Source organism: Lipotes vexillifer, unplaced genomic scaffold (genome assembly GCF_000442215.2).
Source record: "Lipotes vexillifer unplaced genomic scaffold, Lipotes_vexillifer_v1.1 scaffold708, whole genome shotgun sequence".
Lineage (NCBI taxonomy): Eukaryota > Metazoa > Chordata > Mammalia > Artiodactyla > Lipotidae > Lipotes > Lipotes vexillifer.
Window position 1 is genome coordinate 391,179 of NW_006781346.1, and position 12,612 is coordinate 403,790.

General features: G+C 52.8%; 1 protein-coding gene across 2 annotated transcripts; it reads left to right on the top strand.

The window, feature by feature from the left end:
- The first annotated feature begins 1,700 nt into the window (after nt 1-1,700).
- Nucleotides 1,701-8,395, top strand: TYSND1 (trypsin like peroxisomal matrix peptidase 1). Of its 2 annotated transcripts, XM_007454561.1 has the most exons (4): nt 1,701-2,872; nt 4,609-4,739; nt 5,749-5,934; nt 8,178-8,395. In XM_007454561.1, exons 1-4 carry the CDS (start codon nt 1,701-1,703, stop codon nt 8,393-8,395), a joined length of 1,707 nt encoding a protein of 568 aa, XP_007454623.1. The 2 variants fall into 2 exon arrangements, with proteins under 2 accessions (XP_007454623.1, XP_007454624.1); XM_007454562.1 differs by lacking the exons at nt 4,609-4,739; nt 5,749-5,934 and having other exon boundaries at nt 8,178-8,208.
- Nucleotides 8,396-12,612: the final 4,217 nt, after the last annotated feature.

Consider the following 12,612-nt stretch of genomic DNA (forward strand, 5'->3'; position numbering starts at 1 on the left):
CCCAAAACATACTTGTTCATGTTCCTCTGTCCTCAGGGTGACTTCATTGGAAAAGTAAGGATGTTTTATGTCAGGGTAGAGCAGGGATGGCAAACTACAGCTTGTGGTCCAGATCTGGCCTGCTGCCTGTTTCTGTATGGCCTGTGAGAAAAATTTTAAAAAAGAATGAAATTTTGTGACATGCCACAATTATATAAAATTCAAATTTCAGGGCCCATAAGTAAAATTTTATTGGAACACAGCCACCCCGTTTCTTTAGCTTTTGCATGCTACAGCAGCAGAACTGAGTATTTAAGACAAAGAAGGTATGGCCCACAAAACCTCAGCTATTTATTTACACTCTGGCCTTTTACAGAAAAAGTGACCCCTGATCTAGATAAATCCTGGGTGATGGTTATAAATCATTATATGAAATGTGCATAATGCAAACTATAGGGTTGTGTAATTTAAAACTTTGACTTCAGCTACTGTTTATCATAGTTTTAAAAGGCAATTTTTGGAGCAAATCCAGTTTCTGTGAGATATGTAGGGTGTGGCTTTGGCATCAGAAGACCAGAGGTGTAAACTTACGAGCTCCATTATCCCCCCTAGTGGATTACTGTACGGTTTACTTACAAAGTTTCAAAATACTGAACAGCTTTTTTTTTTTTTTTTTTTTTTTTTTTTGCGGTATGCGGGCCTCTCACTGCTGTGGCCTCTCCCGTTGCGGAGCACAGGCTCCGGACACGCAGGCTCAGCGGCCATGGCTCACGGGCCCAGCCGCTCTGCGGCATGTGGGATTTTCCCAGACCGGGGCACGAACCTGCGTCCCCTGCATTGGCAGGCGGACTCTCAACCACTGCGCCACCAGGGAAGCCCCTGAACAGCTTTTTTAAAGTTACTAATTAATTATTGGCTGTGTTGGGTCTTTGTTGCTGCACGCGGGCTTTTTTTAGTTGCTGCGAGCAGGGGCTCGGGCTTCTCATTGCGGTGGCTTCTCTTGCTGCGGAGCACGGGCTCTAGGCGAGCGGGCTCAGTAGTTGTGGCACGTGGGCTGAGCAGTTGTGGCTCGCAGGCTCCAGAGCGCAGGCTCAGTAGTTGTGGCGCACAGGCATAGATGCTCCGCGGCATATGGCATCTTCCCGGACCAGGGATCGAACCCGTGTCTCCTACATTGGCAGGCAGATTCTTAACCTCTGCGACACCAGGGAAATCCCCTGAACGACTTCAGGGATCAGAGATCGGATGTCTCCTACACCTGGGCAGATACTGACAGGTCCTGTCAAGGCCTGGGCAAGTCTAGCCACCTCAGGGAGCATTTCTGTTCCCTTTCCTGAAGCTCAGCGAACAGAGACGAGACGAGGCTCCCAGGGACCAGCACGACCCTACCTCCCAGTAAAGCCACATTCCTGTCACTCTCCCGGGGCTCTTCCTCCGGTCCCGCTTCGCCCTCAACGTCGCACAGGTGACCTGAACCATCTAGGGCGCGGAAAGGCGGGGTCAGCCTCGGCAGCCAATCAGGGCTCGGCCCCTAGCCCAGCCAATCGGGCCGGGCCAGTTGGGGCTTAGCCAATCCGGCCGGAAGAGGAAGACCTGGGATAGTGCCTGCGCTTCGCGCTGCCAGCTTTGGGTGGCGCTACGTGGGGTCAGCTGGTGCCGGCCGCGGTCCTTGCTCGCTCGCTTGTTCCCCGGGAAGCCCCTGGTGTGCCGTGCCCGAGGCCATGGGGCGGGAGTGGGGGCCAGCCATGAGGGCGGCCGAGCAGGCGGGCTGCGTGGTGAGCGCCACCCGGGCCGGGCAGCCCGAGGCGGGCTCGTGGAGCTGCAGCGGGGTGATCCTGAGCCGCCGCCTGGGCCTGGTGCTGTGCCACGGGGGCATCTTCACCCCCTTCCTGAGGGCCGGCAGCGGGGCGCTGACCGCGGCCGGCGCCGCCTTCCTGCCCGGCGACAGTTGCGGCGACGACCTGCGCCTGCACGTGCAGTGGGGCCCAACGGCCGCGAGTCCGGCAGGCCGCGCGGAGCGGGGCCGCCCGGGGCTGTGCACGCCCCAGTGCGCCGGTCTGGAGCCCGGCCCGCCCGCCCGCTTCCGCGGGCGGCCGCTGCAGCCCCCCCGCCCCGCCGAGCTGCTGCTGCTGTTGAGCTGCCCGGCCTTCCGGGGCCACTTCGCGCGCCTCTTCGGCGGCGAGGCGGCCAAGCAGTGGAGCTTCGCGAGCGCCGCACCGGACGAAGAGGTGTCGGAGGAGGAGGAGGAAGACCAGCTGCGAGCGCTGGGCTGGTTCGCTCTGCTGCGCGTGCGGCCGGACCCGGACAAGGAGGCGGAGGCGGAGGAGCGCGGGCCGGTATTGGCCGTGGCGCCTCTCGGGGCTGTGCCCAAGGGTGAGCCGCTGCTGGCCTGCGGCTCCCCGTTCGGGGCCTTCTGCCCCGACATCTTTCTCAACACGCTCAGCTGCGGCGTCCTCAGCAACTCGGCCGGCCCTCTGCTGCTCACCGACGCGCGCTGCCTGCCAGGCACCGAGGGCGGCGGCGTGTTCGAGGCGCGACCTGCGGGGGCGCTGGTGGCGCTGGTGGCGGCGCCCCTCTGCTGGAAGGCCCGCGAGTGGGTGGGCCTCACGCTGCTCTGCGCCGCCGCCCCTCTCCTCTGCGCCGCCCGAGCGGCCCTCTGCCGCCTGCACCCCGGCGCCGCCGCCCTGGCCGCCTTCCTACCGCATGAGATGGGCGCCCCGTGGGGCCTGCCCCTCCGAGACCCCGGACCCCCCTGGGCAGCTGCGGCCGTGCTGGTGGAGTGCGGTTCCGTTTGGGGCTCCGGAGTGGCCGTGGCACCCCGCCTCGTGGTGACCTGCCGGCATGTGGCCCCTCGGGAGGCGGCCAAGGTCCTGGTGCACTCCACCACCCCCAAGTAAGGCCCACAAGGTTGCCCCCACTCCACTCCCTCACCAGCTGTCATATCTGAATCCCAGGTCTCAGGTCATAATCCTGAGGATTATGGAGGCCTTCTGGCTTCTGGTCTCAGGCTCAATGCTTGGTGGTGCAGTGTGGTTAGAGACCTGGAACCCTTCCCTCATCCTTGGCACCCAGAACCCCAGAGTAGGAGGTTCTGGACCTCCTGGCAAGGGGTGAGTGGGGCTTGGGCAAGATGACAAGCAACTCTGGGGAACTGTGGGGTGGTCCAGCATCCCTGGCTAGGCATCTTTGAGCTCCCCCTCCCAGTCTGAATTCCTTCTGGGCAACTTCTCTGTCTCATCCTTGCACCCACACACCAGAGGCCCTTGAACAGTCTTCCTAACCCTGCCCTCTTTCCCCTGAATGCCGTAGTGAAGCCCCAGCGGCCCAGGATGCTACCCTCCTGGGTTAAGAGAGGAGCCTGTTACTCTTACTTGATTTATCTCTTAGATCTTAACCAGAACTTCCCTTCTGGATCAAAATGAACAGATTCGCGGTTCCACCTAATTAGAATGTGGGAGTGGGGGCCCGGCAAATATATTTTGAACAATCATTGAGTGCTCTTGGCAGCCAGGTTGGGACTTCAGTCATTTGTTCCCTCTCTGCAGGGAGAGCACTCTTACCCTCCTTTACTTTCACTTGCTGTGACAGTGGAGACAGCAGCCTTGGCTTCCTGGCTTGGTTTTCTAATACATGTTCTGTTTCTTCTGTAGTCCCAGGTGCTTGACTTAGGCCAAAGCAAACGCTATAACGCCTTGGTGTTAATGCCTGTTGTTCTGTCCCTGGCTCAGCCTCTCAGCCCATACCTTTCCAAATGCCTCTATTGAACTGAGGTTAACCCAGCCCGGCTTTGCCATAGAGTCCCCTCTGGCAGCTACCTGGACAGCCATGACTTTATAGGGAAGACTGATGATGAGAATTTTCCTCTGTGTGTGGTCCCCAATTCCTCACCCCTCCACCTAACCCCACATACTCTTGGTTCTAGGGAACCCAGCAGGTCTGCTGGAAGCTACCCCTGCAGAGTGTGTAGTAGAAAGCCCCTGTGTAATCTTGGGCAATTTGCTGAATCTGTCTAAGCTGCTTTCCCGTGACATATAAAGTCTTGGAACAGCCTGCCACATAGTAAGAGCTACAGAAGTGCTGACATTTATGTAAACAGGGACCCAGAGGGATGAAATCGTATCATGTCTGACCCCCCCCGCCCCCACACCTGACAGGATTGTTGGTATCAAATGAGGCAGTAAAAGAAAATGCTGAGAATATTTGCCCTGGCTCCGGCCACTAACTATGTGACCTTGAGAAATTACTCAACCTCTCTGGGCCTCAAATGCACCATCCAAAATGGAGATAATGCCAGTGCCTAGTTCATAGGGCAGCTGTGAGGACTAAATGAAATGATGTCCATAGAACATTAACACCAGGCCTGGCCCACAGTGCCCCCTAGGTGTCAGGTGTTTGTGATGACGGTGAGGCACCGGAAGCTTTACACAGAAGTACCCTGCAGTTGGTAGAGCATGTTTGGAAGTTCCACTGTGGATGTGCCCAGAGTTGCGTGCTGGTATGTTTCAGGGCTGACACCAAATCTTTTGAGTCCCAAGTTCATGACTTTTACTGTCACTCTCATTATTTTGCTTCCTCCCCGTGCTGAACGTTCGGAAAGCTAGCCTGTCATTTTGTTTTCCTTGTTCCCAGGAGCGCCGTAATCTGGGGACATGTGGTATTTGCCACCCAGGAGACATCTCCCTATGATATAGCAGTGGTGATCCTGGAGGAGGACCTAGATGGTGTCCCTGTACCTGTTCCCGCTGAGCATTTCCATGAAGGTAAAGGACAGAGGGGTTCTCTGGTCTGGGGTGGACTTCAGGAAGGAAAGTCAGTGTTGGGCGCTCTAACCCTGCAGATCAGGGGCCAGTCCCACAGGTCAGCTCCCTTCCCCACCCCTGCTGGAGTAATGAGTCAGGCTGGCACCTTGTTACATCCTAGTTATAGTGCTTTGGCCGGAGTTGCTCTTGGAGGCCTCCCTGCTCGCGCCCAGCATGCCCAGCATCCTGGGGGACATGTGGAATTCCCAGCGAAGGGTAAGGCATGCCTTTTTCCTGAGGCCCCACAGCAGTGCAGTGTGTTGAGCCTTGGGGTCTCCTTATAACACTGCAGGCTGGTCTGAGAGATGTGTACTTTTGAGGCTCCAGTGGCATGATTTGAGTAAAAGGCTTTGTGACGCTGCCACAGAAGTACCAGAGGTCTCGCTTTGTGGATGTCGTATGCTATAACGTAATAACAAGGATTACAAGCTCTCTGCGTTGGCATCTTCTGCCATTTATTAGCCCCGTGTCCTTAGGCAACTTAGTGAACTCTGCCTTAGTTTCCACATCTGTAAAATGGGGATAATGCTCCCTACTCCTGGGCCTTGTGAGGAGTGGGTGAGATATTGTCTGTAAAGCACTTGGTGAAGGAAGGTGGTGCCCGCTTTGAGACTTCTTAGTCTCAGGAGGTGGGTGTTAATTTCACAAACATTTATTGAGCCCCTGGCTAGGTGCTGGGAATCCTAAAAAGTGACTACCCAGTCCAGCAGGGGAATGAGGGCTGGAGAACAGCCTGATGCTGAAGAGAAGTGGTTGAGCAGATACAGTGCTGGGAGCTCAGTGGAGGTCCCGGCCTGTTCCTGTGGGGGGCCTGGGGAAAGTTCTCATGGAGGCAAGAGTATCTGAGCAGAAACTCAAAGGGCAGAGAGGGTTTGGAAATTTGGAGTGGCCAGGGAGGGGGTTGGGGCGTGTGTGAGTCCTGCCAGACAGAGGAGGCTCCGCAGCTTAACCCTTCTTCCCTCCCTGGCAGGCGAGGCTGTCAGTGTGGTGGGCTTCGGTGTCTTTGGCCAGGCCTGCGGGCCCTCGGTGACCTCAGGCATCCTGTCAGCTGTGGTGCAGGTGGATGACACACCAGTGATGCTTCAGACCACGTGTGCTGTGCATGGTGGCTCCAGTGGGGGACCTCTCTTCTCCACCCGCTCCGGGGACCTCCTGGGTAACCAGCTCCTTGGTCCTCTCCCAGCCTTCCCCTTGCCAGAGCCTCAGTCCCATCCTGGGAGTGCTTGGTTTCCAGCCCTGGGAGCCACCCTCTGTCTGGAAAGATGGTGGGCCTTATGCACAGAGGTAGTTAGCCAAGGTTTTCAGGCTCTTGTGCTTCTGAGGGTGGAGAGGGACAGAAGCTGAGCTTGGAGGGAAGAGATCTGAGTTCTGGTCGCTTCTCTGCCACTGAGCCACTGCACAACCTTGGGTAAGTCACTTAATGTCATTTGATCTGTGAGACTCAGGAGTTGGATTAGTCCAAGGGTCACAAACTCAAAAGCCTACAGAGGCTGGGCTGTTAAAGTGAATGAATGAGTGAGTGAGTGAGTGAGTGAAGACAGCAGTGAGTGGAGGGCAAGGGGGAACTGGGGTGAACACCACTCAGCTCTAGTACATTGTTGCCTCATTACAAAGATATGTGGGCCTAACGCTGGCTGACCTTCCAATTTTTCACAAGAAGCTGTGAACCTTTTTTTTTTCAGAATTCCTAACCACACCCCCGTGAGAAACGAATTTACCAGCTAGAGAACAGTGTTTGAGCTTGTACAGTTCTTTTTATCTTTAGCCTTACAAGTGTCCAGTCAAAATGCTCTTTTCCAAAGTTTCTTAGATTAGCTCCCTCCCCTTCCCCTTCAGTATAGTTAAGTGATTCATTTGAAATAGAGTTAGGTACATTTGTCCTAGTCTGCATTCCACTTTTCTCCCATATACTGGTTGACCTTTTAAAAGATATATACTGGTAAGTGGACACAGAAATAAATATAGATGTGTGTATGCATGACTTAGTGTGTGTGTGTGTGTAGATATATGTGACTCCTAGTTCAGTCTGCTGAGAGGGGCTAGAAGCAGTGACATCCATTTGTAATGAACACAGCGAGAGTTCAGATCTTGGTTTCTAAGAGTCATTCTCTAGGGCTGCCTTGTGGTGCTGGAAAGGAGGGAGGGGTAGCAATAACAGCAGCAGCAAAATGATGGGCACGTCAGATGTTGAAAGAACCGGGAGCTGACGTGAAGGAGCTCCCACTGGAACAGCTTGAGCAGCAAAACAAACAGTAGCAGTTTTGGTTTTCAGAAGAATTCCCATTAATGAATGTAGAAGAAATGAGGGAAATAGAAAATCGCTATTAGGACACCCCTGTAGGAACTGCTGCCGACAGGATCCATCGATGGATGCCAAAATCAGTAGGCAAGAGTTTAAGTAGAAACAAGATAACTGCATAATCCTAACATATTTCGTACTTACCAAGGGGGTAATAGTAAGTCTACAGCGGAGAAACCTGGCAGATACCACCCAAGTAATGAAGGTTAACATCGCAAGCAGTGCTTATAGTCAGCACACATTTCCTGATAGCATGCACTGAAAAGGACGCATTGCTTCTATGGTTTTCTTCTCAGTGATGTTTAACCTCAGTCTTATCATGAGAAAACATCAGGTAAACCCAAATTGAGGGACATTCTACAGAATAACTGACCTGTACTCTTCAAAGTGTCAAGGCCATGAAAGATAAGGAGAGACCGTGGAAGTGACCCAGATGGGAGGAGACCTAGGAGACATGACGACTAAATGCCATGTGGGATCCTGGATCAGAAAAAGAGCGTTAGTGCAAACACTGGTACATCCAAGTGAGTTCTGTACTTTAGTTAATAGCATTTCACCAAGGTTAATTTCTTGGTTTTGATGAATGCTGTATGGTGACATAAGGAAAAGCTGGGTGAAGGGTATACAGGAATTCTGTACTATTTTGGCAAGATTTCTGTTAAGTCTAAAATTATCTTCAAAAAATTCATACACATGCACTGAGCAGGCCAAACAAAAGTTCTGTGTGGGTCTGATTCAGTTATTCAGTTACTCAGCTAGTATTTGTTGAGGTCATCCTTTGCCAGGCACTGTTCCAGGTACTGGGGAGACTGCATGGACAGAACACAGCAGTCCTGCCCTCATGGAGCTGAAAGATAACAGAAGTTGGAGAGAGGGATCACAAGCAGGTGAAACATGGGGTATTAGATACTGATAGTGTTGGGGAGAAAGTAAAGCCAGGAAGGAGGACTGAGGCATGAGGAGCCCGTGTCCATGAATGAAGCCTGGTGCCTGTCACTACGAGGGGGCTTCAGGCAGGTCTAGGGCCTCCAGGCTGGAGGTGAGCCTCCCTCCCCTGTCCTCTGGCTCACACCCTCTCTTCCTCTCTGGCTCCTGCACAGGCATCGTTGCCAGCAACACCCGGGACAATAACACGGGGGCCACCTACCCCCACCTGAACTTCAGCGTTCCCATCACGGTGCTCCAGCCGGCCCTGCGGCGGTACAGCCAGGCAGGCGACCTGGGCGGCCTCCGCCAGCTGGACCGCGCCCCTGAGCCAGTGAGGGTGGTGTGGCGGCTGCAGCGACCTCTGGCAGAGGCCCCGCGGAGCAAGCTCTGAAGCTGTGGCACCCCTCTAGAGAGAAGAGCAACCATCTGATGCCATGGGGAGTGCTGAGGACCCTGACACGGCACACCTCAGCCAGGCTGCATCCCCATCACCACCCACCTTGCTCAGCTCTGGAGTCTGGACCAAACTTCTCTTTAGCCCCCACGGATCTCTTACCTGGCAGCCCGTTTGGGGGTGCTTTCTCAAGCCGACACCTCTCTTTTCCCCCGACACTAGGCTCAGCTCTTTTTTTCCCTTCTGGGGAGCCCAGTACAACCATACAACAGACAGATCTGGTCCTGACAGACAGATGTTACTGGAAGGCAGGTCCAGCCATGGTTCCCTGTCTCCTGAGGGTCACTGGGCACCTGCAGCGGCGGCTTTCCTCGGGCCTGGGCTCCTCTCTGCTCTCAGTCAGAATGGGGCTGACAGCACTGGGGCTTCCTCAGAAAACCTCAGCAGAGAGGCCCTGCTCTGAAGACCAGAGGCGGAAGGGAAGGAGCATCTTTCTGTTCTGCTGGACCAGCGGTGGCGTCCCCGAAAGCCAGGACTCCCGGCTTTTCATGTGTCGGGTGCCCTGACCTACAGGGGCACGCTGACACAGTGCCTTAATTTTCCGGCCCGTAAAGTGGCTCTCAGGGGTCGGGGGTGGGGACGTGGGGCGGGGAGGGGTTGAATGTGTCTGGTTGGGGTTTGGGAATAAACAGGACCTATGAGGGACAGGACCTACTTCTATATATCAGCTTCTTTTTTTTCCTTCTTTGTTTTGAGAGTTGAATGGGGAATAGGAAAGCACCAGGCACAGAAATATACTTTTCTGTCCTGCTTTCTCAGGGGGGTTTGATCTCACGGGACACTCTTGCGCCAGACTAGTCCTGGTAGCTGGTCGTGGTGCCAGTTAGCACTGGGTGGGGCTTGCAGATCGCAGACGGTGGTGGCCTTGGCCTGGCAGCAACTGTTTACAGGCTGCCCGGATGGACCCAGGCCTGTGCCAGGTCCTGGAATGGATGGGAGTTGGGGAGTTCAAAGGTGAATGAGGCCAAGGCAGGCCCTAGGAACTAAGACCAACCCTGGGAGTCAGGAACATGCACTGTGTGCCCAGGGCCCTGCCTGTGCAGGCCGTCAAGAAATGATTGTTAAATCACTGACAGGTTGAATGCCATTGGGGAATGACTGGGGGAGAGGGGGCTAATCTAAGCAGAGAGAATTGCTGTGAGTACTTTGTTTCTAACATCTGTTTGCTGAGCGCCAGCTCTGGGCAACCACAGAACACCCCTGAGACAGTTGTTCTCTGTGTGGATTAGGAATGGGGCCAGAGGGCAAAGTTAGCTTGAGAGAAATCCTGTAGTAAATTTATGGAGGTGGGGAGGGAGAGCCGAGTTCTGACTTGGCTGCAAGTGGGAAGGGGAGGATTTATTCCAGCATGTGTGGGTACCAAGGAGCTCAGGCTATTCTGGGGAGACTGGTGTGTCACCCCATTAGTGGAATGAGCAGGGCATCTCTGTCCTGTTCAGGTGGAAGACCATGTCCAGGGGCCCAGAGCAGGGAGGGTCAGGCAAGGATTCATGCAGCTCAACCCTGAGGGGAGAGTAGGTGTTTACCAGATGGAAACAGGAAACAGGGAGGGTGTCCAGATTGAGGGCAGTGGGAGCTGGGACAAAGAAGTGTGAAACTACATGTGTGTCTGGCCATGCTAAGTGGAGAAGAGATTGGAATGGAGGCTGGGGAACCAGTGACAATGGCCCTGGTGACAGGGAAGATGGCCAAAGCAGGCCTGGTGAGCATAGAGATCAAGCATGACACAGGAGGAGGACCTGACTGGATGTGGGGCGATGCAGAGAGAGAGAAGGGTCAGATGGTGCTGTGTCTCTAGCCAGGATAGTGATGAGTGTCTGACAAGTTTAGGAACGAGATGTTTCCTTGGTTGTCCGTGGGATCTCAAGTAGAGAGGCACAGCAGGCTGTTAAGTGGATGAGTTAGGATAACGCAATAAAAGGTCCCGTCTCCCCCATCTCAGTGGCCTAAGACAATAGAAGTTTGTTTATTTCTCATGTAAAGTCCAAAGTCATGCACCTGACCACGAAGTCGGGGAGGGTGGCTCCTGTGCAGTTCTGGTTGAGGGACTGAGCTCCTTCCTTCTTGCAGCTCTATCACTGGGTCTGGGACCTCAGATCCTCTGCCAGGTCTTCTGTACCTGGGTGGTGGATGGGGGAAGAGAGAGAGGAGAAGATATTCCTGCTTCTTTTTTAAAAAATGATTTTATTTTGAAGCAGTTTTAAACTTCCAGAAAAATAGCAAGAATCCCACACGCCCTTCCCCCAGACACCCCATGTCATTTGTGCCATATGCCCCAGTGATGTTCTCTGTAACAGAGAGACCTCATTTGGGATCATGAGTTCAACCCATTTGCCATGGCTCTCTCCCCTTTGACTTGGAGCAGCTCCTAAGGCTTTCCTTGAGTTTGATGCCCTTGACCTTCCTGCAGAAAACGGTATTTTGCAGAATGTGCCTTAGCTTGAGTTTGTCCACACTTCCTCATGATTAGATTTGGGATACACATCTTTGGGATATAACATTAGTGATGTTGTCTTATCATCATGTTCTACTGGATGGCGCATGATCTTTATTTGTCAAATTATAGATGATAACCTTGATCATTTGAGTAAGATGGTGCCTGCTAGGTTTCTCCACTGTAAAGTTTATTTTTTTCTTTGTAATTAACAAGTATTTGTGTGGCAATATTTGGAGACTATGTAAATATTCCTATCCCACTTTCATCTACTATGCTTATCACCCACTGATGTCCCTTGGCTGAATAACTTTAATGTTTGCCCAATGGAAATTTTTTATTTTCATTTTTCCTCCTACGTCTATTCACTGGCTTTCTATTGTAAGTAAAAGCTTTCCCTCCTCTCTGTTTAATTATATCTGTGTGGAATCATGGATTCATAGTTTATTCAATGGATTATAATCTATTGTTATCATTATTTTGATGCTCCAATTGTCCATATTGGCCAGTGAGAGCTCCTTCAAACTAGCTTCTGTGTTCGACATCTCCCCATCATTCTTTGAGCACTTCCTTCAAAACAAAATGTTGTAGACTTACTTTGTACTTTCCCTGGAATCAGCCACTTCTCCAGTGTCCTCTTTACTAGAAAACGGTATTTAGAAGCAAAGATCTAGGTACTAGGTGTGCTTCTGACTTTGAGGTGTTGCTGCTCCCAGGCACTCTCGGTAGACAGACCTTACATCTATATTTATTTCTATCTATATATGTTGCAAGCCATGCCGTTCGTTAACACTGATAGTTCCAATTTGATACCACAAGTTCAATACCACAAGGTTCATTCTAGCTCTCCCCTTTTCATATTGGTACCTCTCTCCTGTCGGTGAGAAACACTGCTACATTATCCTCAATATATTAACTTGTTTGCTCCATCCCTTGCATGTGGCTAGTCTTCTGACCCCATCAGACTGCCCCTGCTACTCTGCTCTGATGCTGCTCTTATACAGGTCACCATTACTGCTCTGCACAAGCCTGCCTCATGATTTTTTTGACTTCATTTTTTGACAGAGGCAGAGCTGGAGCCTGCAAGGGGGCTGAGAAGAGACAAGCAGAGGCACAGGAAGAAAACCAGGGAGGCTAAGACCTAGGTCAGCAGGGCAGACACCAGAATCTGTTTTCCTCTCTTTGCGGCCATACACTAGACTGCATCTCCTGGCCACCCTCACGGTCAGGTGTGTCCATGAGTTCCAAAGGGCAGAAGGGAGGTGCGCCACTTCCAGGCCTGGCCTATACGAACCTTCTACCTGGCCTTCTCTGCACCCTACCCCCTGCCCCTGGTGGGAGTGGAGGCATCCCTTAAAAGAGACCTTGGGGGCTTCCCTGGTGGCGCAGTGGTTGAGAGTCCGCCTGCCGATGCAGGGGACACGGGAGAGCACAGAAAAATCACATGGTGACTTTACTTAATAGGACATACACAACCATTTTTTAGTAGGGTTCTGGAATAATGCATATTTGTCTCCAGGCTTAAATACTTGTGATGCTCTGTTGTTTAAAAAAAGATCTTGGAAATTCTCTGGCAGTCCAGTGGTTGGGACTCCGTGATCCCACTGCAGCGGGCCAGGTTCCATCCCTGGCTGGGGAACTAAGATCCTGCAAGCCACTGCTCAGTGCGGCCAAAAAAAAAAAAAAAAAAGATCTCGTTGAATCTTTTCTACAGTGATTT